Source organism: Hakea prostrata, chromosome 6 (genome assembly GCF_041222555.1).
Source record: "Hakea prostrata isolate BN-2017 chromosome 6, UWA_Hpros_2, whole genome shotgun sequence".
Lineage (NCBI taxonomy): Eukaryota > Viridiplantae > Streptophyta > Magnoliopsida > Proteales > Proteaceae > Hakea > Hakea prostrata.
The window spans coordinates 1,529,575-1,554,540 of record NC_142605.1 but is presented as its reverse complement, the minus strand read 5'-3'; the positions used below and the strand labels follow the sequence as shown (position 1 = coordinate 1,554,540).

The 24,966-nt window shown below is 38.9% G+C and overlaps 1 protein-coding gene across 5 annotated transcripts in view; it reads left to right on the top strand.

Moving 5' to 3' along the window:
• The first annotated feature begins 981 nt into the window (after nt 1-981).
• LOC149012085 (SH3 domain-containing protein 1-like) overlaps nt 982-24,966 on the top strand; it is a 137,912-nt gene continuing 113,927 nt past the window's right edge. For 2 of the 5 annotated variants that reach the window (XM_089159511.1, XM_089159510.1), the window contains exon 1: nt 983-1,423. In XM_089159511.1, coding sequence (XP_089015637.1) covers nt 1,364-1,423 — 60 coding nt within the window. In that variant the 5' untranslated portion in view covers nt 983-1,363. Of the gene's footprint in view, nt 1,424-24,966 lie in introns of all 5 variants that reach the window. The other 3 variants (XM_089159509.1, XM_089159512.1, XM_089159507.1) reach the window with 3 other exon arrangements.

The window sequence follows — 24,966 nt, the reverse complement described above, 5'->3', positions numbered from 1 at the left end:
CAGAGTCAAACACCATGTCTTCTACTGAGATGGCCCATAGTTGGCTTCTTTCTTTACTCCGGGTCTTCGGACCTAAAAACAACCGGGTTACCGGGTCAAGGTCAGGGTTAGATTAGGGATGGGTTTCACAATCATGTCTCCCTGCTCAGGCGACTAAGCCATGGCTTCTGTTCTGAATCTTTTTAGAAATCTTCTTTCCCACAGACGGAGCCAAATGTTGTGCAAATTTTGCTATGATCCTTAGACCGTGAATCCAGCACCAAACCTATCAGATCCGGATTGATATGAACCGAACTGAACTGAACTGAACTGAATTGAACTCTCGTTTCCTGTAAAATAGAGGATTGATTAGTAACGGAGCCGATCAGCTGGATCGGTGTTCCTTCTCTGACGATTAAGTCAGTAGCTGGTAAGAAGTAGGATTTCAGAGCTCTTTGAGAGCTTCTGAGATGCTTTAATGGCGAAAAACAGGAAAGAACAAGAGTGTTTATAGATCTGAGTGTCTTACCTTCTAAATGAACACGTCGTTTCTATTTATAGATTTCCTGCCTGATCTTCTTTTGATTATGATCGTCGGATTATAATGATGAATTTGATGGTCATGATTAGGCCTTCACTTAGTTATTGGGTGGACCCAATAAAGGCTTTGTTTCATCAGCTTAAGCCAATTGAATAAGTTTTAAATCGGAACGAACCAGTCTGAACCGGAATTAGGATATTTTATTCACAACAAAAGTATTAGTTAAAAGGGCGTGTAAGCAAAGAACGCGAAAGTAAATCCTGAGGGCCGTAGAAAAGTTATATTACAGGACAGCAACGGGAGTGGGACTGTGGGAGTCGGAAGAAATGACGCCATTTATTCCTTCCCGACCCTTTTGGACCCTTTTGGACCGTTTACTACCAAAAAAAAAAAAAAAAAACTCTTCTGGACCCCTCGGCTATTCCTTCCGCACATGCGTGTGCAACATATTCTCTCTCGGATTCTCTATGTGGCTGCGGTGGTCTCCACGCTACGGCTTCCTGCTTTGACCGTTCGCCACCAAATCAACCGTTACAGTGTTCTGTTTTTTTTGTTCACTGTCAACCGTTACAGGAGAATGATTTTTAAATCCGAGAAAAGGCAAAAATATTCACTGTTCAACTTGAACTTTAATTCGATACCCTATATTTAGGGTCTTTCTGGAGCTCTAATCTTAAATTCATGTTTTCGATTCTCTCACTTTGAGATTCTCTGAACTGAAACATTAGTAAGAATTAGTACTTAGTACTGAGGATTATGATCTGAATCTGTTCCATTTCCGTATGTTTCTTCTTACGATCGGTATTTCTGTGTTCTAAGCTGAAGAAGTGATTGAGTTGTACCATGGAGGCCATCAGGAAGCAAGCAAACAAGCTCAGAGAACAAGTCGCAAAGCAACAACAGGTACACCTATTATGGCTTGATTTTGGTTTCCCAGTTGAAATGATGGTTCCTTTTGATAAATTGGTTGGCACATGGATTTGCTTTTGTTTCTCTTACTAATTTTTATCCAATTTGTTTCTAGCTGCTTTCACAACCTCCCTTAACAAATTGGTGCAAATACCTTCTAATTTTGGATTCCTCCTTTTTGCTTATTTGTTCTTTTTATGGGAGAAACAGCAAAAATATGATTTTAGTTGTCTTCTATTTCACTTACCTGGTTCGATACAGTGATAGGACTTGGGTGTGTTATGATTTTTTTAGTCTCTCCTGTTTGTTTTTATTACATTTTACTTGCCTCTTTCCTATTTCCTAATGTTACTTATTAGGTGATTTCTGTTTGGTGAATGGAAAATTGTGATCTTTAAGCTTTTGTATATCTTAAAAGTAGCAGTATTACCTTTAAAAGAAAGGGAACTATATGCGGAATTGGTGTATTTTCTTTATTTTATCATTCTTTTTTTGTAAATTTTAGCTACACAAGCGTAGTCACTAAAGTTTTCTTGATGGATCTTGCTTTTGGAAACTAAAGTGTAAGTAATTTGGTGATTAACTATAAGCGCGTAAGTTTCTATTTTATTAAGAAAAATGAAAAAGGGGAAATATAAGGGTTTATGCGCTATATCCTGAAATAGAGCAGGGCAGCTTCTAATAAATAAAACTCTCAAAGCTGTTGAATCGAACATTAGTTTAGCAGTTATGTGGAGAACAATGCTTTGCATACTTTCTACTTTATAAAGCCTCAATTAACAGTGTTTAACTATGTTGGGATTTTATAATTATTAATTTAATTATATGCCCAAGGACAATATTGAAAACTCACTATTAGGGCGGTTACAAAATATAGGGTTATATATTTATAATCACCGCATCACTGAAGAGATACGAGATTATTCGTGCGTGAGATTTTTTCCAGAGAAAGGCGGCTCCCATCTCTCTCTCTCTCCTAGAAACGCAGGAAAGGAGTTCCTTGATTTAGATCTCCCACGGCATTTGGGTTGTGGAATTTATTCCCTTTCCTAGTGATTGTGGAATCACACCGGTGGAGCTTTGGTGGAGGAACGAGGACGTGGAATCCAGATTACTTCTGCTGCAGATATTATATATTTAGGAAAGCAAATCCAGGTAAGGATCTTTCCCCATCAATTATAGAATTGAAAATTATATGGAATAACCTACATTGGCATCAGAGCCTAAGGTTCCCACGATTCTTTGTTCCTCCCCATTGTTTATTTTTTATTGAATGTATCCAATGGGAGGATCAAGGGTTTATACTAACCCGCGGAGAATCTAGAGTTTAATAGGAAACCCATGAGAGAATTGATAGAGTTTAAAGAAACCCGTATTTTTGGTTCGGATGCAAGTGGGAGTATCCTTGTGAATTTCCCTTATGAATTTTTGCATGAATTGATAATTCATGAATGCTTTGGATGATTTTTTTAGGAGAAAAAAATGTGTTCTTTCGGTTTTGTTAGAAAATTTTTCGTTTAAGGAAAAAAAAAATCGTTCATGAAAAATGACGATGTTTGATCATAGTGGACCAAACGGATGTCCATCTATTGGCCTAACATTGTGGACCATCACAGTAGCCCAGACGGAATTTCCGTCTGTTCACAGAAGGTAGACAGACGACTGTCTTGGAGACGGCAGTTCGTCTGGGAGATAGTTTTTTTTTGGATATTGGTCTATCCAGTTCATAATGTGTTTCTAACTTACTAGACACCAATGACCCGATAGTTTGTGTGATGTTTGGGCATTGAAGGCCTAATGGGAGCTAATGAGGTAGAAGTGTTCTGTGTGAACCACCTCATAGCGTTAACATGATTGCATGCTTTATTTTATTAAAACTATTTTAATTATGGGTTTATTAATCATGTTTTTGCACAGAATGAAACTAGTGTATAAGTCTATATGGGTTTGCATGAGAATTTGATTGAATGTTTTTTAGCATCTCTTTTGGTTTAAATGCTTATCCCATAGGTTGACTATGCTAGTGTGATTTGCTGTTGCTTGTGTTGTGTTGTGTTGTGTTGTGTTTTATGCTAGAATAGTTGAACTCATCCTAGTATATAATGTCTCTAGTTTAATGGCTGCTACCAAGAACATTGTTGCTGACCTCATGAAAAGAGTTAAACTGAATGAGAGGAATTATGACCTCTGGCACCGAAAGGTGCAGTGTCTCCTGGAAGAGTAGGACATGCTAGAAACCATAAACCAGACCATGTCCCCACCTAAGGAAGGTACCACTGCACAGTATCGCAGGGACCTTGAGCTTTACAATGCCTGGAAGAGGAAAGACCAGGTAGCTAGAATTACTATCCTAAGCTCCATTAGGAATGACCTGATGTTGCGGTTTGATAAGCATAGGACTGCAAAGTCTTTGTGGGAGGCAGTGAAGTTCCAGTATGGAGGGACTTCCACCACAAGAGGCTGCCAGCTTGGACTCACTTTTGACGATTATAAGATGCGCCAGGGTCACACCATGAGGTAGCATATAACCATCATGTCTAACATGATTAGTGAGTTGAGCGCATGTGGGCGCCAAAAGACTGATGAGGAGCAAGTCTCTGCAGTCATCAGGTCACTGCTGAAGACTTGGGAGCATATGAAGATCTTCTTGACTCATGCTGATGATGTCAAGACTTTTGATCAAGCTGCCAAGCACCTTGAGCTAGAGGAGGATCGGATGTTGGCTGATGCCCGTCAAACTGAAGTACTTGCTGCTGAAGCTAGCATTAGTAAGGTTGCAGGCTTCAAGCGTAAGAGAGAGAAAGCTCAACCTCAGCTGTCCATGCAAAGTAACCAAAGTGAGAACAGAAACAAGAGTGGCCCCAAGCGTTCAAGGGGGACCAGTTTCTGTTAATTTATCTTTTGAGACATGGTTTTAGAGTTGTATTTGAAAACAATTCTTTGGTTTTGTATCTAGGTGATATAGTTTATGGTTATGGTTTTCTTTATAATGGTTTTATTGTATTGGATACAATTGATAATTTATCTAATTCTAGTAATGCTTTTGTTTGCCAAAATATTGTGTGTATTAATTCTAATTTTTGGCATGCTAGACTAGGACATATTGGCTTATATAGGGTGAACAGGTTGGCAAGAGAAGGTCTCTTAAGCCAAGGTTCACTATCTGATTTACCAACCTATGAGTCATGTCTAGCAGGAAAAACAACTAGAAAACCATTTAAAAAGGCTTTGAAAGCCTCTCTTCCTTTAGAACTTATCCATTCAGATGTGTGTGGACCCATGAATGTGCATACTAGAAAAGGACGGGCTTATTTCATCGCATTCATAGATGACTACACATGGTATGGTCACATTTATCTAATTTCTTATAAGTCAGAAGCTCTAGAATGTTTTAAGAAATTCATGAGCTTAGTTTAGAATCAGTTAGATAAAAAGATTAAAACTCTTAGAACGGATAGAGGTAGAGAGTATCTCTTCGATATGTTCAAAGGGTTGTGTGATGAAAAGGGGATATCTAGACAACTTACTATTCCAGGAACTCCACAGCAAAATGGGGTTGCTAAGAGGAGGAATAGAACCTTGCTAGACATGGTGAGATCCATGATGGCGCAGGCAAATCTACCCATCTCTTATTGGGGAGATGTTTTGCTGACTGCGGCCTATATCCTCAACATAGTTCCAACCAAATTGGTTCCTTCCACACCATATGAGTTGTGGATCGGAAGGAAGCCAGATTTGAGTTACTTGCGCGCATGGGGATGTGCAGCATATGTTCACTCTACTTCTCACCAATATGGAAAGCTTGGACCCGGAGGAAGAAAGTGTATTTTTGTGAGATATTTTGAACCCTCAAAGGGCCATGTCTTCATTGGACTAGATGAGAGTGAGAGGAGAACGAAACTTGAGTCTAGGGATGCAACATTCTTGGAGAATGATTTTCCATCTCTTTCAGGAGTTAACAAAGAATCATCAGAATTCTTTGAGATACAAGATAGTGGTCTTGTCACTTCAGGGATTCAGATTCTGGATAATGAACCTGGGGTTCATCCAGAAGATCCTAGTGGGAGTGGGAGTGCATATGTGATAGGTACCTCAGAGGGTGAGCAATCTGATATGCACTTGCATTGTAGTAGGCGCGGGCTAGTTCCTCGTCGACGTTTCAACGTAGAGGATGAAGCCTACATGGTAACTCCTGAAGAGATCGAGTGTGAGATGACTTTAGTCGATAAGCATGAATCGAAGAGCGTGCAAGAAGCTCTTGCGGGGTCAAGCTCAAAGGAATGATTGAAAGCAATAGAGGAAGAGTTGGAGTCAATGAAAGTTAATCATGTCTGGGACTCGGTTGACTTGCAGCTGGGCCAAAAGGCAATTGGGAACAAGTGGGTTCTCAAGATCAAGAGAAAGGCGGATGGATCTATTGAGAGATTCAAGGCTCATTTAGTGGCTAAGGGCTACACCCAACGAGAGGGCATTGATTATGAGGAAACTTTTTCCCCTGTGGTTAGGTTTGCCTCAATCCGCCTCATACTAGCCATTGTTGCTCAGTTGGACTTAGAGCTTTATCAGATGGATTTAAAAACTGCTTTTCTCATGGAGAACTTGAGGAAGAGATCTATATGGATCAACCTCAAGGCTTTGAAGCTAATGGACTTGAGCGCAAAGTGTGCAAGCTTAAGACGTCCATATATGGCTTAAAGCAAGCATCTAGACAGTGGAATGTGCGCTTCCACCAAGCTATGATGGAAAATGGGTTTTCTATGCTTGAGGAAGACCACTGTGTTTACACCAAGAAATCTGATAGTAATTATGTCATTCTGACATTGTACGTAGATGACATACTTATGGCTAGCAATAGCAAGGAGCTATTAGAAACCATTAAGAAATGGTTGTCCTCCGTATTTGATATGAAGTACATGGGTGAAGCAAGCTATGTGCTTGGCGTCAAGATTGTCAGAAATATGCAAAAGAGATTACTGGGTTTATCTTAGGAAACTTATATTGACAAAGTCTTGACGAGATACCAGATGCACAATTGCAAACCAATTGATATTCCAGTGGAGAAGGGTTTGCATTTGAGCCTTGATATGGGTCCTAAGACTCCAGAGGAGAAAACCAAGATGGAAAGAGTTCCATATTCCAGTGTAGTGGGTAGCATAATGTACGCTATGATGTGTATTAGGTCGGATATTTTTTATATAGTGAGTTTGGTTAGTCGGTACCAATAAAACCGAGGCATAGAGCACTGGAAAGCAGTCAAGAGAATATCGAGATATCTCAGAGGAACGAGTAACTACATGTTTTGTTACCAAGGATTGAATTTGCGGTTAGTTGGCTATAGCGATGCTGATTGGGCTGGAGACATTGATGAATGCAAATCAACCTCTGGATATGCTTTCTTGCTGAATGGTGGGGCCATTTCGTGGTGTAGCAAGAAGCAGACTTGTATATCCCTCTCGACCATGGAAGCAGAGTATGTGGCATACTCAGCTGCGGTTCAAGAGGCTATTTGGTTGAGGGGATTTCTTCAACATATTGGATTTGTGATGACATCCAAAGAGGCTGCCCTTGTCTACTGTGATAGTACGGCAGCTCTTAGCTTTGTCAAGGACCCCAAGTATCACGGGAAGACCAAACATATATAGTTGAGATATCATTTTGTTAGAGACATTATATCAAGGAAGAAAGTTGTATTTAAGCACATATCTACTAGTCAGATGGTACCTGACCCCCTTACCAAACCTATAGCCAAGGATGTTTTTGTTTCTCATGTAAAATCCTTGGGCTTGCGTAGATTGTGACTTACTTTTGTACTGAAACTTTCTTATTATTGAGTAATATGAGTTCATTCCAGCATTTATTGTTATTCACTTTCTGTGTGATTATGTTTCTTCTAGCATAAAACAAGATATGTCAATAGGCAAGAGAATGGCTCACTCACACGAGCATTCGCCTCTGGCGCCTTGGAGGCGAGCAGAGATGAGACGGATTGTGAATGACTTTGTGTAGGTCAATTCATAATTATGATGTCGCCTTGATTTGGAATCAAGATGAGTTTCTCTATTGTGAAGAGAATCGACTGAATTTTCCCACTATTCATATTGCTTATAGGAACCAGGTGCGAGTACTTTATGTGGCGCTAGGGTGGCGACAATAAAGAAACTCGAGTTAGGCGCAAGAGGTTGTGACTAGACTAAGACCTGTATGGTGTTGAGATGGACATACGTTCTATTGTGTATAGAATGCTCCACCATAGCACGTATATCATACTATGTGTGCTTACCGATCATTGGAAATGAGAGGATGGATCCCTGCTCCTTTCATTGTGTGAATCCTAGACCTTATGGTCTATTAGTGTTCTTAGTGACTTTCGATGACATCATGAAATGAAGGGTTGATGTGGCTACTTTGGGGTGTTACCTATGGTCATGATTGATTCGACCTAAAGGGGCATTACCGGGAAGGAGTCAATCTTAAGTGTAGTGATGGTTTGGGGCGAAAGGAAAGGTTTGATGCAACTGCACCCTAAAAGTGTTTGCTGGTGTCAACTTTATGTGTTATAGTAGTGAACATTTTAAGGACAAGAAGGTGATCTCTCAGAGGGATCGAGATACCTTTAGTCTGGTGAGTTTGAATAAACCTCGGACACTGTGGTATACTAATGCTTATTTGATGTGTTTCTTTGAGTGATGTGCCATTCGGCCTTCTTGGGAAGGTTTCTAGTTTGTGGCTCACGGGTGTAGGTATATCACCGGTCGCACAACCCATTTTGCCAGTATGACTTGTGGATGTGAGTGTCTGGGACACAAGTGGTCTATGTATCTGGGATACATAGACCTTCAATAAGATCAATATATGTATATCTGGGATATACATGTGTGTCTGGGACACAAGAGATTTATGTATCTGGGATACATAGTAGAGAGATTGAATGTGTATATCTGGGATATACATGTGTCTGGGACACACTGTGACAGAGAGATTACCACTTGCCCTTGTGCAAGTGGGAGATGTTGGGATTTTATAATTATTAATTTAATTATATGCCCAAGGGCAATATTGGAAACTCACTATTAGGGCGGTTATAAAATATAGGATTATATATTTATAACCACCGCATCATTGAAGAGATACGAGATTATTCATGCGTGAGATTTTTTCTAGAGAAAGGTGGCTCCCATCTCTCTCTCTCCTTCTCTCCTAGAAACGCAGGAAAAGAGTTCCTTGCTTTAGATCTCCTTACCATCATTCCATGGCATTTGGGTTGTGGAATTTATTCCCTTTCCTAGTGATTGTGGAATCACACCGGTGGAGATTTGGTGGAGGAACGAGGACGTGGAATATATATTACTTTCGCTGCAGATATTCTATATTTACGAAAGCGAATCCAGGTAAGGATCTTTCCCCATCAATTATAGAATTGAAAATTATATGGAATAACCTACATACTAGTTACCACACAATGTATGCTGGTGATATGAAACAACTGTAATGGTTTGTGAATTAAGTGTTTTAATAATAACAAATAATGAATGATTTTGTCTTGGATGCCTTCATAAACCAGTTGAGCATATCCATCTTATAGCTAAAGCTTTTGGGTTGGATAATTCAACAATCTTTTCATTTTTTTACTTTTATTGTGACTAAGGAATGGCATATAATGTATTTATTTCACTGAAAAGAAAAAAGGAGTTTGTAAAGTATATTATATGATTATCTGAAAACTTCTCTGTTGGTGCGTTACTTTTTATCCCCCTTATTGTTAAACCTCAAGATCCTTTGACTAGCCAAAGAACTTGAGGAAGAAGAAGAAGAAGATGACTAGCCAAAGAACTTGAGGAGGAAGAAGAAGAAGAAGAAGAGCTTGCGCAAGCCAAAAGTGAATGCTGTGGTTAGGTTGATTTCTTTCCTAATCGCAGCCCTTATTTATTATTATTTGAAAGCATATAAAATGTCTTTTCTACCTTTAACTGATGGAGATAGAATTACAATAACTAAAATAGCAAAGCCTTAAATAATGAAAACAGAAGCTAGTACCACAAGGCCCCTGCTATTGCCGCTAGATCTATTCCTGCGATTGTAGAACTTTAACACTTTCCTTCAAGCTGGAGCATACTAATCATCCATGCTCAGCTTGGTATAGTTAGCGTGAAAACTAGGAGCAAACAGCTCCTTGGTGAACATATTTGCCAATTGGTTAGACGAGGAAGCGAAGGGAATGACAGACAGTTTCTTCATCACAACATCTATGGAAAAATGGCAATCCACTTCTATGTTAGGTACGCTCATGGAACATCGGTTACCTATAATATAGGTAGCCACTTGATTGTCACAGAACATCTTCATTAGTGAATTTACAGAGAATCCCTACTTAAAAAGCTATGATCCTAAGTGATGTAAACCCAGATTTTAGGGTTAATACAGGATCTTCTAATTCAAGTTGCAGCAGCAAATAGGGAGTCTCAGAGGTTTGGCTAGGGTTTAGAGTGGGTTACTAGGCTGCTGTGACTGCAAATTCAGGTCTGAGTTAAAGGTGCTGTTTGAGGTGTTAGGTCTAAAACTGGAAACCTAATGGGACAGGGAAGGGGTTAGGGCTTCAGAGATATCAGTTGGGCTGGTAAGGTTTTCTGGGTTGGTAGTTTCGGATTGCTAACAGTGGTTTCTTAAGGCTTAGGGCAGATCTGGAGGGTTTGGGTTGAAGAAAATAAGTTTTTGGAAAATCTGGAAATTCAGAATTTTCTGCAGTTGTAAGGAAGAAGATGACTTGCAGAATTTTTGAACTCTCTAATATAATTCAGATATGCAGAAACTAGAGGTAGGACTAAGTTCTAGGGTCTCCTGTGATTCCAATGAAGGTGGAAAGGTGGGGTTTAGGGGCTGAGTTTGAGGGACTTTTAATTGGATTAGGTCTTGGCAGTCATGGGAAGAAGAAGAAGAAAGAGAAGCCTGTGGACTCTAGGGCTGACTTAGGGCTTTAAAGACATTCCTAGGCCTTAACAAGAAGGAAAGGGGCTGGGATGAGGGATTCCTAATTGGGGTGGGAGCTGAAAACGTGGGAAGAAAAGAGGGGCTTGGAATGGCTTCTAGGGTTTAAAAAAAAAGCTGTACTTGTTCTAATGTGCTGCAGTGAACTTGATGTAGAAGGGCTGTAATGCTTGCTGGAAATTGTTGGTTGAGCTTGAGTACTTGAAGAAAGAACTCGAAGAAGAGGTGCTAGAAGTTGAAGAAGAGGATAGTGATTGTAGGAGAACCTCCTACCCAGTCGCAGGTCACCCTCCTAGGGATCCCATGATTACTGAAGTCGAATTTTCTCAAACTCTATTCATTCATTCATTAATCCAATCTGAGAATTACAATGCAAAAGAGGCTATTTATAGCCTACACAAAAGACTCAAACTCAAAACAAGAAACTTGGTTGCCAAGCAACGCAAAGCTACTAGAATAGTGCTTAAAATTTAGGACTCCTTAAAAAATAACTTTCCTAATTTACAACTCAATGACTCTTAAAAAGGAAACAAGACAGAGTTACTCACCAAGACCCCAAATTAAAATTTTGAAAACAGAATTAAAAAAAATTTAGAAATAATTTTGACCTAACCCTACTCGAATTAAGGGGTGAAAATGACCAATTTACCCCTTTGGTCAGTTTCGGCCCCCTTGTTTGGCCCCTATTTCAGATGGGCCTGGGCCACTTCTAGGCTCTTTTGGGGCTGCCTGGGGTTGGATACATTACTAAGTCACACGAGTTCAGCAGCAGTATGGGCTATGATGCTGTATTAAGCTTTGGCTCTAGACCTTGCAGTAGTGTTATGCTTTTTACTTTGCCATGTGACTAGATTCTCTCCAACAAATGGACAACACCCGGTGGTAGATCGCCAATCACCAGCAGATCCTGCCCAATCTGTGTCTAAAAAAAGCTATTAGATCCATATGCCTCTTAAGATGATAAATCAGCCCCTTGCCGGGAGAAGCTTTAAGACATTGAAGCACACAGCATCATCCTTGTGAGCTTTCTTAGGATAGGAGAGTGCATAAACTGACTCCAAACTCCAACAACAAAAGTGATATCAGATCTCGTACATTGAGATAAATCTGCTTCCTAGTTAGGCTCATGTAACGATGAACATCATCTAATAATTCCCCATCATTAACTCCAAACTTTTGTTAGCGTCAAATGGGATATACACTAGTTTTGAAGCAAGTATTCTAGTGTCAATTAGAAGGTCCAATATGTACTTAGGTTGGGATAAATTTTTGCTGTGAACCACCTCAATCCTAAGAAAATAGTGAAGGTCCCCTAAGTCTTTGGGTTGGAAATGTGTTTGTAGTTTAGCCTTCACTTCTTCAATGCCAGATTTATCATTTCTAGAGATAATTATATCATTTACTCATAGGCCCCTCATATCTCATGTGTATTCTTGCAAGCACAAGAAGAAAACTGGATTTCGCGAACAGCAGTTAGGGAAAGCAATCAGATCTGGTCCTAAGAAGGAGGTTGCTGAATTGAGAGTGATTTGCAGAATTTTGCATAATATTTACTACTGAATAAGAGGGATTTGGGGACATGCAGAATATTGTGAATGATTTGCAGAATATTTACTACTGAATAAAAGAGATTTGGGGACAAATTTGTCAAGGGTTTAATTTAGGGAACTATCTAGTATTTAGTATTGGGGAGGGTAATAGGTTAGGGTAGCTTTTGCCGAAAGGGGATATTGGGGTGAGGGCTATTGCTCTCGGGTTGCTGTAGGAATCCCTACTGTTGTGTTATTTTGAGTTTAGGAGATTACTAGTTAATAAAGTATAATTCCCTCACTATTTCCGTTGTTACTGTCAAGGTGCTTTATTGAATCTGGGTTCTTATCAACTTGGTATTAGAGCAGTGAAGATCTGCGGGAATAGATGGACACCGGATTGTCCATGTTTTTCGGTGAAGGCAGTGTGCAAGAATGGCTTCTTGAAGTGTTGTTATTTTGTTGGGAACACCAAATTGAGGAGGAGAGAAGGTTGAGTGTGGTTCTCCAACATTTGGAAGGAGATATGCTGGATTGGGTGTATGATAGATCTTGGTCGGAATTACTTGTGTGAGTTTCCAAGAAGCCATTAAAATAGACTTTGGTTATGGCAGAGAATCAAAACAAAATTTGAGTTTGCACAATCCTGAAACAATGATCAGCGTTAGTGAAGACAACCATGCTATGCAATCACATGGAAGAGGAAGCAGATCGACGAAGGCGGAAATTGTGGATGAAGCCGTGATTAATTTCAGACCTATTCAGGCTTGCGCCGATAATCGAAACAGTGGCATGGAAGTTTTATTTGAGTTTTCCATTAAAGAGAGAGAAGAGAAGAAACATAAGAGGGGGGCACAGAGGCTTTTTCGGATAGAAAGTAAGGTGGATTGGGAAGCAAGAACTTCGGCGAAACCACCATGGCTGATAGAGGTAGCGATGGAAGGGGACTTGTTGGCACTATCGGAGATGAAACAACGTGAATTCTGGCAAAATTCTTGTGTGACATGGGTGCGATTGCCGAATAAATTCTTTCCCATTGAGGGAGATCTTCAAGATGTGGTTAACCGATTAGATTTGATGGTGAAATCTTTTGATGATTTTTTTGGATTGTTTGCAATTCTGAAGAGGAAGGAAATATCACAATTGGCAGCGGCAAATAAGGAATTTGGAGTTGGGATCGCAGCAGTAGAGAGGAAGATGAAAGGATTGAACCGGGTGGTGGTTGGACCACTAACCCTGGTCTGGTCACTTCATGTGAGTAAATTTTTAAAAACAGTGAAGTGGGCTATGGGAAGCCCAATTACTTCAAAATACCCACAGCCCACTTATTTGACTTATGGGTTAACTAATAAGGAATTAAGTTATGGGCCTCTTACTAGTTTTAATTTCATGCCTAGCCCAACAGTTTTGTTTTGGGTGTTGTCAATAGTTGCCCAGTTAGGAAATAACCCATTGACAAAGCAAAACTCCCATGGGCATTTATGGAACAACACTGTTTGTCAAGGGGTGTTAGTAGTGTTGATTAAGTGAAGGACTGCCACCGTGTGAAAATACTTGGGAGGACTATGACGTGGCAAATAACCAATTTCCTGATTTTCACCTTGAGGACAAGGTGAGACTATTGGAGGGGAGTGTTGATAGGCCCCTCATATCTTGTGTGTATTCTTGCAAGCACAAGAAGAAAGCTGGATTTGGTGAACAACAACTAGGGAAAGCAATCAGATCTGGTCCTGGGAAGGAGGTTGCTGAATGGAGAATGATTTGCAGAATATTGCAGAATATTTACTATTGAATAAGAGGGATTTGGGGACAGACAGAATATTACGAATGATTTGTAGAATATTACAGAATATTTACTTTTGAATAAGAGAGATTTTGGGACAGGCAAAATATTGTAGAATATTTACTACTGAATGAGAGAGATTTGGGGACAGATTTGTCAAGGGGTTAATTTAGGGAACTATCTAGTATAAGTATTGGGGAGGGTAATAGGTTAGAGTAGTTTTTGCCGAAAGGGAATATTGGGGTGAGGGCTATTGCTCTCGGGTTGCTGTAGGAATGCCTACTGCTGTGTTATTATGAGTTTAGGAGATTACCAGTTAATAAAGTATAATTCTCTCACTATTTCCATTGTCACTGTCAAGTTGCTTTGTTGAATCTGGGTTCTTATCATTTACATATACAACCATAATTACAACCTTGTCCTTATAATGGCAAACAAAGATTAAGTGATCTAACTTCTGAGTAACACTGGTGGAATCATAAGTGGTGACGGTAGTACTAAATTTCTCAATCGACGCCTTCAGAGATTGTTTGAGCCCATATGGCATTATGAGTTTGCACACTTGGTGTTGATTCTCTCCCCTTGAGCATCATACTACGGAGGTTGTTCCATGTAAACCTCCTCATGAAGGTCGGCATATGAGAGGGCATTTTTTTTAATATCCAACTGTAGTGATGGCAAAACAAAGTTAACAAGAGACATGATGAGACGAATAGAAATTAATCTAGCCACAGGAGTGAAAGTCTCAAAATAAACAACCGCATGAGTTTCAGTGTAGCCTTTGGCAATCAATTGGGCTTTGAGCCGCTCGATGGTGCTCTTTAGATTGATACTTGATAATGAACACCAAATGACTTTTGACGACATCCTTATCAGTTTTTAAATCGACTAAAGTTGACGTGTTTCGGGAAATCAGGGCATTCATTTAGTAGCTTTCTAGTTAGTGTTTTGGATAGCCATGAAGTGATGATTAGGGATAGTAATAGTGGAAAAAGAAACAACAAGGTTGCTTAATAGGAGGTAAATGAGAACAATAAAATGATCAATAGAGTAAACGACATTAGAACGTAATGTGCAATAGCATTTACCTTTATGGAGAGCTACTGATAAATCATCTGAAGGCAAGGTGGTAAGATCTTCAACCGAGGACAATGGTGGGTCAGAGGATGGTGGAGAATAGTTGTAGTTGGTGGACCATAATGCTCGTCTCTTGTCACCACTAATATACTTTAGAAGAAGGGGGATGGGATAAGAATTAGGAATGGGCTAAGGGGAGGGGGTTGGGAAAGGGATCTTCCTGAGGGCCACTGGAGGGGAGAAAGTAAGATGTATTGTCAAATAAAGTCACATTGGGATTGACAAATTGTTTGCAAGTGATAGGTCCAAGGAACAAATTTCGCTCGAAATGGGAATTTCGACCTTGTAAAAGGCTGAAATTCCCATGTTTTGGTCGAAATTTTGACCGAAATAGGACACTTTTTTCTGCACACTTGTAACCTGAATTTTGGGCCTCATATGGGCTCAAATTGATTTGGATTCTTGCATATTACTTATTTCAAGCATAATAAACACTATAGAACTACTAATTTACCAGAAAAACCATTGAAAATGTAACATCCAACTTTCCAAGTGTACACTACATATGAGAAGAAGTGAGAATGTTAATAACTATGTTACTAATTACAAGTCTATTCTATTCAATGTCTCCCTCTTCCATCTGCACCCCATACAAATGACAATATAAGTCCCATGATGTTCGCCCTATATAGTTGTCGACGTAGTCAAGAAACTGCAGCTCTATATGTGGCTTCATCCACATGCATAAGATTTCCTGATGGTGGGAAGTTGTGAATCTCCAAATAAGGAACTGGCTCAGCTGCATATGGAAAGGCTAGTGGTGGGCCGGTGGCTATGGAATAGAGTGGAAGATCTGCTCAACAAATGTAGGAGCACCCTGGTTGTCAGCAGAAGGATAAGATCCATATTGACAATAAGGTCCCAGTGGTTGACTCTGATAGGTGATAGTGGGAGGGACACCATAAGCTCCATAAGTTGCTCTATAACCATAAGGCTCCACTAGTGGTTTACAGGCCTAACCCTGAATTTGATAGCCAGGAGGGATACCATATGGTCCATAACCATAAGCTCCATAACTCGACCCAGTAGAACCAATACTCTCCACAACAGTATTATATGAGGACTCTGCAGTCCTATGCCATCCAGAACCTCTGGAGGTGGAGGACATCTCTAGAATCATCAATGCTCATCGATCTCATAGATCCCACCAAGCTCTCAGCATCAGCCGGACGGTAGGACCCATATGATGGCGTGTCCTTTGTGCTATAGCCGTGCTGTCTCCCCTTCCCCTTCCTCGAATATATAGAGGAAACATTTTGGCCTCGAGATGCAGTTCCAGTACGGTTTGAATCCTATGTCGTGTGGGTGAACTGACTCTTGCCTGTGAATCTCGGTGGTCGTCCTCCCCACCCTTGACTCTTATGTACTGGTGGTGGTGGTGGTTTGTCCCTAAGATTAGCTGAATCTTGATCATGAGGTCCAACACCCTCCTCATCCCTCCATCATTACCGCCATCGCCATCATCACCACCATCGTTGTCATCGCCGAAGGCTTGAGTCACCTCATCCTCAGTGTCGGACCAGACAATCAAATCCTCACTCTGGGTGGATGCATTAGAGTGTGGTATGAAGGGACAAGGGGTGCTGCATGTGCACTCCCCTCCTGGGCCATGAAGTCCTCCACATCAACCCCCATCTCCTCTGCAATCTGTCTACTGGGACGACCTCCCTCCTCATCCAGCAATGGCTCTCCAGTGTCCCTGATCCATTCAGCTACTGGGTTATCATCATCATCCATCTTAAATATGTCGGCCACTCGATATTGTTACTCTCTCTGTCCATCCCCTGTCTAATATGATCCTCTCTTAGTCTCATATTATAGTGTATGTAGACAAGGTCCTCTAGACGCTTCACACCCAATCAGTTGCCCCTCTTCGAGTGAATGAGGCTGAAGGTGCTCCAGTTTTGCTCACAACCAGTGCCTAGAATATGTTTGGGAGAGCATATTGCTTGCAATCACACTCAAGTGGGGTGAGTCACATCCAAATTGTAACGACCACTCAGCTGCAACAAGCATAGACTCCAAGTCATTTTAATACTTAAATAACTAAATTAAAGATAGAATATAATAATAAAATATATAATGAGATAAATGAATGAACTTACCCCCAGGGGTGGATTCCCGTCCTGATACAGCCACAGAACGACCGAAGCTCCCAGTGGCATCCCTAAATGCCTTTATCTAATATATAAAGAGAAAAACAATAACTAGTTACTAGGTTAATGAATTAGTATAAAACTATGAATTGTGAATATCAAATGATTCAAATCACTATCTCACCTCCATAAGGATGACTGCTTGTTTAGATGGATCCGGTTCCAACTTTTCCACTACAGTTTGGATGGCATCCATAAAATCTTGCCTCATCCCAAGATTGTCCTTGTAACGGTACTTGGGATTTAAATAGTATGCTGTGTAAGAAAAAAGTATGTCATAAAAGGGAATAGTTAATGCTTAATAGTGACATAGTGTGATAACAATAATGAAAATTAAATTAAATACTAGACTTAACAACTCACCAGCCTTATGCAGTGGATGCTGTAACATAGACTGCCATCTAAGTTCGATGATTTGGAGGACTCTCTTGTTGCCGTGTGGGTGGACTTAAGCAACTTGCTGCTTCATCCTCTCTATTGTAGCAAATATGTGTGGTAGAGTAGGTTTTCTCTGCCGATCTACCATCCTCAACGCATGCACCACAGGCTTAAGCATCTTCACCACTATCCTCACATTATGCCAGAAAGTCTCATCGAGTATGGTCAACTGTGCTCTCCTTCCTCCCACGGATGAAGAACCCTCCCAGCTAAACCACTCCTTTAATGCAAACATGCTCCTAAGGCCAGTCTTCCTAATCTCAAAGCTTTGCAGTGCTATCCAATTAGTAGCAAATCTGGTTATGCCTGGCCTTACTAACTCACCTTGACACTTGTCCCTCATCATCCTTAATGCATATGTGTGGTTATAGATGAAGGTGCTAACTTGTCGGGCTTGCTTCATGGTCTTCTTCACAAGCTTGACCTTTTCGATGTCCTTCAACATTAAGTCAATGCGGTGAGCAGCATATGGAGTCCAAAAGAGCTTATATCTGTCCAACCATCAAGGCATCAATACAAAGTTATTAAGTGTACATGTAATGTAAATATATGTATTTAAAAAATGAAAATTAATACTATATGTTTAGATACCTGGAGTTCTCCTGCATCTTCAACCTAGCTTTCCTATAGTTGGAGCCATTATTAGTCATGGTTTGGACCACATTTTCCACTCCAACCTCCTTCACCACTTGCTTTAATAATTTATAAATATATTTTGCATCCTTCTTATCATTGGATGCATCTACTGACTTGAGGAACACTGTCCTCCCATCACAATTCAACATGAAATTGATGATGGACTGTCTAGTGGGACCAGTCCGACCATCAGGCATCACAGTCACTCCATAATGAGCCCACATGGGCTTTAATCCCTTAATATACTCATTTAAGTCCTCTTTATGCTTAGGCAAATAGACATTATATATCTCATATGATGTGGGGCCCTGTACACCACTCCCAACCTTGCTTATCTCCTCAATCATATCTCTATAGTAGGGCCCCTGGGCTGTATGTGCTAGAATACTATGGTAATAAGCCCATTTGGAGAAAGCCATCCCCACTTTTTCCTTCACACTCCGTCATAAGTGCTTCAACTTTCTCTGTTTATGCTCAGGCCTCGCAAATAGGGCCGGATCATTGCGAAGAATCTCAAGATTTGGATCTGTAGGATGTGCTGACGAAGCTCGAGGGGCCCGTGGGATAGGAACCTCCTGCCTCACACTCTGACTCCTCATAAGGACTTTTGAGCTGCCTATGCTTCCCATACCTATTGGCTTTCTAGAGGACCCACAACCCAGACCCCTCTGTTGCCTCCTCATGTCATCAACCCTCTGTTGCTCCCTACTCATCATCATCGCCCTCCTGTCGGCCTCTGATCAGGGTCACATCCATACTCTCCTGGCTCATCCAGATTATAATCCTCGGGATCTGGAAGGTCATCTGAGCATGCGTCCTTGAACTCCTCCCTCTGTGTTTTCTTCTCTTTCCTCTTTTGCTTTACCCCACTAATATATGAGGCCATTGCCCTCTTGACCTCTACGGGCACCTTTGGGCACCCTACTACATCCCTGTTTCCACCATCTAGATGCACATTTAATCTAGTGGCCCCATCTCCTTCTATTTGTTTCTTGCAATAATTACACTTGCTCTTCCTTCTATGAGCTGTCAGTAGCCTCCCGTGTTGCCAAGCTATGTCAGACATCTTTGAAAGAGAGTGCTTGATACAAGAAATACACATTAAGTATCTTGAAAAGCTCCACAATATGCTCAAAAAATGACATACATTCTTCTTATTCTAACCTCCTATTTTTAAATAAATATATATATATATATATATATATATATTATATATATTTCTTAATATAAAAATAATTTAAAAATATATAGAGTACACACTATCTTAAAAATATCCACAACATGCTCCAAAAATTGCATACATGCTTCCACTAATACTCTCTTATTTTTAAATTTAAAACAGAGATTTATTAGTTTTTAAATATTTAAATATATTTTTTAATTAATTAAATATATATTAAATACAGTAAAATTACATAATTAACAGAAAAAAATTAATTCAACACCATCACAACAATATGGTGTCTCAACTCTCACATACATTAATTTGTAGCTCATACATGAACTATACATATACATTTTTAGCAATATATATAATTTACTAAATAATTTTTAATAACAGAAAAATAAAAAAATAGTGTAGGAAGAATAAAAAAATAATTTTGACACTACAAATTCATAGATCAACACTCTAAAGTAAACATACTTAAATTTGGAAGCAATCTAAGATGATTTAAGGCATAAACAAAACAAAAATAAAAAAATGAGGAAGTTGGTTACTCACCTTGCAAGATTTGAGAAAAAGCACAAATGGAGGAGCAAATCTAGTGTTTGAATGAAATGGAGTTGTAGAAATTAGGTGAAAAGAGGGATGAGAGCAAGAGAAATAAAAAAAAAATTCAGAAAGGGGTCGAAATGTGCCTAGCGATATCACTCGATATGCCTGAAAATGACGGTAAGTCGAAAAAGAGCTCGAAACAGGACACTTTATAACCTGTGTTGGTGTCGTTTCGGCTCGATATAGTATCGGGCCGAAATATCGTGTCGTATCCACCGATATGTCGGTCGATACGATACGATACATGACACTTTTCTTGCTTGTCCACTAATTTTGTTTCGTTTTCAAATTTTGCAGACATTTTGGTCGATATTTCGACCATATCGCTCGAATTTTGTTCCATGGATAGGTCATAACACCAGTAACCCTTTTGAGTGTGAGAGTATCGTAGGAACACACACTTTGCTGATTGGGGGAGGGAAAATTTTTTAGTAAAAAAGTGATTATTGACAAAGCTAACACACCCAAACACCATAGGTTGTACGAAAAATGGGGAGAAGGTGGAGACTCATTGGAAAAAGGAGTTTTATTAGAGAGCACAGAAGTGGGCATCCTGTTAATGAGATGACAAGCATTCAACACCCCATCACACTAATATTGTTTAGGCACATGCATATGGAACATAAGGGCATAGGTCACCTTAAGGAGGTGACGGTTTTTCGTTTTAGGTCACCAAGTGCTGATACACCGAAATATTTGAACGATTTTTCATACCCTGGTTGCAGGTGAAAATCCAGCGAGATTCTGGCAAAAAACCAACAAAAATGAAGGTAGGAAACTGCTTTTGGGAGAGGAGACCAAGAACTGTGAGATTGAGCTGTGGCGAGATAGGAATCTCGTCTCAACTTGACCAAAAATATGTAAAATGGGGCAAAACTCAACTGATTTGTTGAACAGAGATCTAGGTAGAGTTGGGGTAATTTTCTGGTTTTGCATCGACCTTTGAGAAAACCGAGATCTCACTGAGACCTCGTGAGTTCTCGTGCTATGATTACAATTTCTGAGATGAGGCTCAGACAAGGATGCTTAAGAAGCAGAAGTGTTATGAGCTAGGAAAAGAACTAGTGGATTTGCCAGTTGTATGGTTCCATGACTATTGAACTCAGAATCTGAGTCTTTTATTAGGTTTAGTGAATTTGGTTTTGTGTTAGATTGGCTGGAATCAATGGAAACCCTAGAAGCTAACGCAGATCCGTAATTTCACATTAGTCGAAAACTCAAAATTATACTGATTATTTGATTAGATTGAAAAATCTGTGGGTCAGATTATGAATGTATGATCTGATGAATGATTATGGTTGGACTTTGGAAATTCTTTGTAAACCAAGATCCCTTGTTGGTTTAGTTGGATCCAATTTTTCTCTGAGATCTTGTGTAATTTTAAAGTCTCCATTGTGGTTATTGTTCTGAGATTCATTTCTTCTGAATGTTTTCTTCTCAGAGGAATTCATTTCAAGATACAGACTGTTACGAATCCCACTGAAATTTTCCGTGATAAAGAGTTCCACAAGATAGATCTTGCATGACTGTTACAAAGCGGCACACTGCTGAGTATTATGGATTATGTGTCTCTTTGTTTCTCCTGTATCAGATAGGTAGCATCCACTTTTATTGGAATTTTTTCTCGTCTTGGAAAAAGGAAGAATATGCGTGATGGAGTATTCCTTCACCATCTTCTACAAGGTTAGGGATGGGAAAGATCAACTTAAAGGGTATTTTAATCTTTTAGAAAATACTATATTGAGGGGTATTTTTGCCTTCTAAGTAAAGGGGTATATGTTTAACATTGATAATGGGTAAAAGTATCATTTCCTAGCCCTTGACATTGAAAAGTAACGGTATGTAGTTGTTATTAGTCTAATATGTATGCATAAATATGTGTGTGTATATATATATATATCTAAAACTAAAATGTTATGGTATTAGAGCCGTTACTTTCTCTGTGACTGTGTAAAAGTAGGATTGCATCGCATAATTACGATATGAAACAAGCCCTCAATTTAAGCAATGTATTTCGTTTATCAGATGTTTTTTATGCTTATAGATAGATTAGCCATTTATGGTGATTTCAGTTTACAATTAAGTTTTATGAAAGATTACTACCGGTCTTTCGTCAGATTCATTGTTTACACTGAAGATTCAGACTTACATGTACTTCCTAAAGAAGTAAAAGATCTTATCTTCCAAAAATGCATAGATAATTACCAAAATGTGCATTTTGATTTAGATCCGTATGTAAAAAGATATATGGAGGCTGGGTGGAAATATACTTTACGCACGTCTGAAAGTAGATTAGGTCAATATTTCATCAAAATGATTGATTATATTATCCTTGTTTTGATAACAATGATTAAGCATATTCTTGCTTTAAAGATTATTGAAGATATCAAAATTTCTGATTATAATTCTGAAGGTTTTGTTGAAGATATAGAAGAACAATATAGTTTTTCTGATACCTATAACTCTGAAGACTATTATAACGCAGATGTAGAAGATTATCTAGATGATGAGTGGTATGACTGATCTAAAAAGAATAGAATACCTAAATCTCGAGATTTCAGATACTATAGGACAAACTGTCTTTACTATAGACAGATATAAGCTTTGTTGTTATTTTGGGTCTATACATTTTAGACACAAACTACTCATGAAAGATTCTGATAATATATGTGAAGTACTTAACTCATTAATAGACTTGATTATCAGTCTAAGTTTAAGTCTCGAAGATAATTGGGGTAAGATTCAAAACACAATAAATAAAATAGCTGATATCATAGGAGATAAAAATAAAATATTAAAACAGATAAACCAAACCCTTGATTTGGAGAAAGATAATACACAGATTCTTAAAAATGTAGATTACATAAATCATAAGATTGAAGATTATAGAAAAATAATCTTAAACCTTGATTTATCAAAGATTCTTTCTAAGAATGAAATAAGAGAATTGATCTACCAACTAAGATTAAGAGAACCTAAAGATATAGAAAGACAAACTTTAGCAAATCTGAAAACCTAAGGCTGGCTCAAAAAATGAGCCTCCAAAGGCAGCGAGAATCAAGAGTTTAGGAAGAGAATGTCTTTGATAGATAAAAAATAGATAACCTTGAAAGTTAACCAAAAGATTATTTGGAATATGAGCCTTTCTTCCGTAGATTATCCGAGAGTTAAAGAAAGATTGAAAGAATTTTATTGGGAGACCTACCGAAAATGTAGGTATAACCAAATTCAAGCGTGGGGTTCGATCGGTTATCATGTTCAAAATACATTGAACTGGAAATGCTAAAGATCATCATAGAAGCTTGATAGGATAGAATCCAAGATTAGTCCCGTCTGAAGTGCTGAAATTGAAAATTTAAATGCATCCTTGGACAGATTAAGAGTTACTGAAAATGGTAAAAAACCTAAAGGAGACTTTATTAAGTATTCTTAAGATAAAACTTTCAGATTTGGCCCATATTTCTCAAAATGAGTATTAGACCATTCACTGGAAGGTCCAATTCTGTAACCAAATCAGGTGGATATAAATCAAGTGGTTCAAACGATTCTGAGTCTACCGTAGGAAGAATCTTCAGGAGATTTAAGCCTTCTAGTAGTTAGAATCTTACACTAGAAGAAATAATAGATATAGATCAAAATATTCAAAGCTTTAGAAATAACAGATTAAGTTTATGAAAACCAGAAGAGTTGTATGCACATAATGGTTTCCTTAAGGACACCGGCTTAGTAAGAGCTTATTAAGAACATCCTATGAAAGTCACAAGAAGAGATGTAGGTGTGATCCAGGTCTTGTCAGATGAAACCTTGGGAAAGTTAATATTGCACAAAAAGATGAATCTATTACACCTTGGTGTAATCGTAATAGGCATTAAGGGACTAACAAGAAAAAATTTGGGCACAAAAGTTTTAGTAGCCCTGACAGATGATGGGTGGCAAAATCCCACAGAATCCATCATAGCAGTTACTGAAGTAGGTATGAATAACAATATAGGATTGTTCTATATTGCCCAGGATTTTATGAAAAATATAAAAGATGCCTGTCAAATAAGACTAAAAATTATGACAAAAGGTTATGAGAGTTATGTTGGACATAACCTTTTGGTTTGTGTAGGATTTATGGGAAAAACCTCTAATAATTCTACAATTAAGTTTAATGTCCAGATAGATGATGTTATCCAAGGAATAGCATCAAAACATATAGCTTTACAAAAACCAGCCATAATTGATCCAATAAAATTGGCAGGATTAGAATGGGATGTTACATAACTCATCCACCAAAAGGATAACAAGGTAATCACTCCAACGAAGAATACCTTATACCAAGATTCACAAGGAAACACTTTACTTAGGTTCCATAATTATTTGGAAACCCAACAAAGGGTATCCACAGATACAAGAGATGAAGATAGTAACAGCATCAGATCATAATTTGAGTAAGATTAGATGAACAGAGAAACAAAGAACCTATATGAGATAAGAGAAAGAGCTATAAAAAGAGGAGATGAAAAGATAAGATTAATGGTTGAAGAAGTCCTCAAAGGAAGAGGAATTATATTTGAACAAAAAAGATATAATGAAGCTGCAAAATTAGATGATGAATCTTCTGAAAAGGATGAAATACGATCGGTTCTTGAGCCTACAAGCTCTAGTATCAAAATTAGAATGGATAGGCAAGAAGTGGACATGAACCAGATTCCATCAGATTCAGAAGTTCAGATGGCTGTTTATAACCCCGTGGAATAGTCGGTGAGGTGCTTGACGGTCTGAAAGTCTGTTTAAATCTTAAAGAATGGGTAGAGTTAAAGGACCCTATCTAATAAAGTCAGGGGAATAGGCTATGACTATTTTCGAGGAGTAACCCAACCAAATCAATGGTCTTTGTCTCTTTAGGTCAAAAGAGGCTTGAATTAACAGACTCATCTGGCACCTCTGCAACCTTGCCGCACAACGGAGCTTACACTTACTGCCCTTCACGGCTCTGCTAAGGCCTTTACCCAGTCTTTGACTGTCATAGCCTTATCCCCTGACTTTATCAGATAGGGTCCTTTAACTCTACTCATTCTTTAAGATTTAAACAGACTTTCATACCGTCATGCACC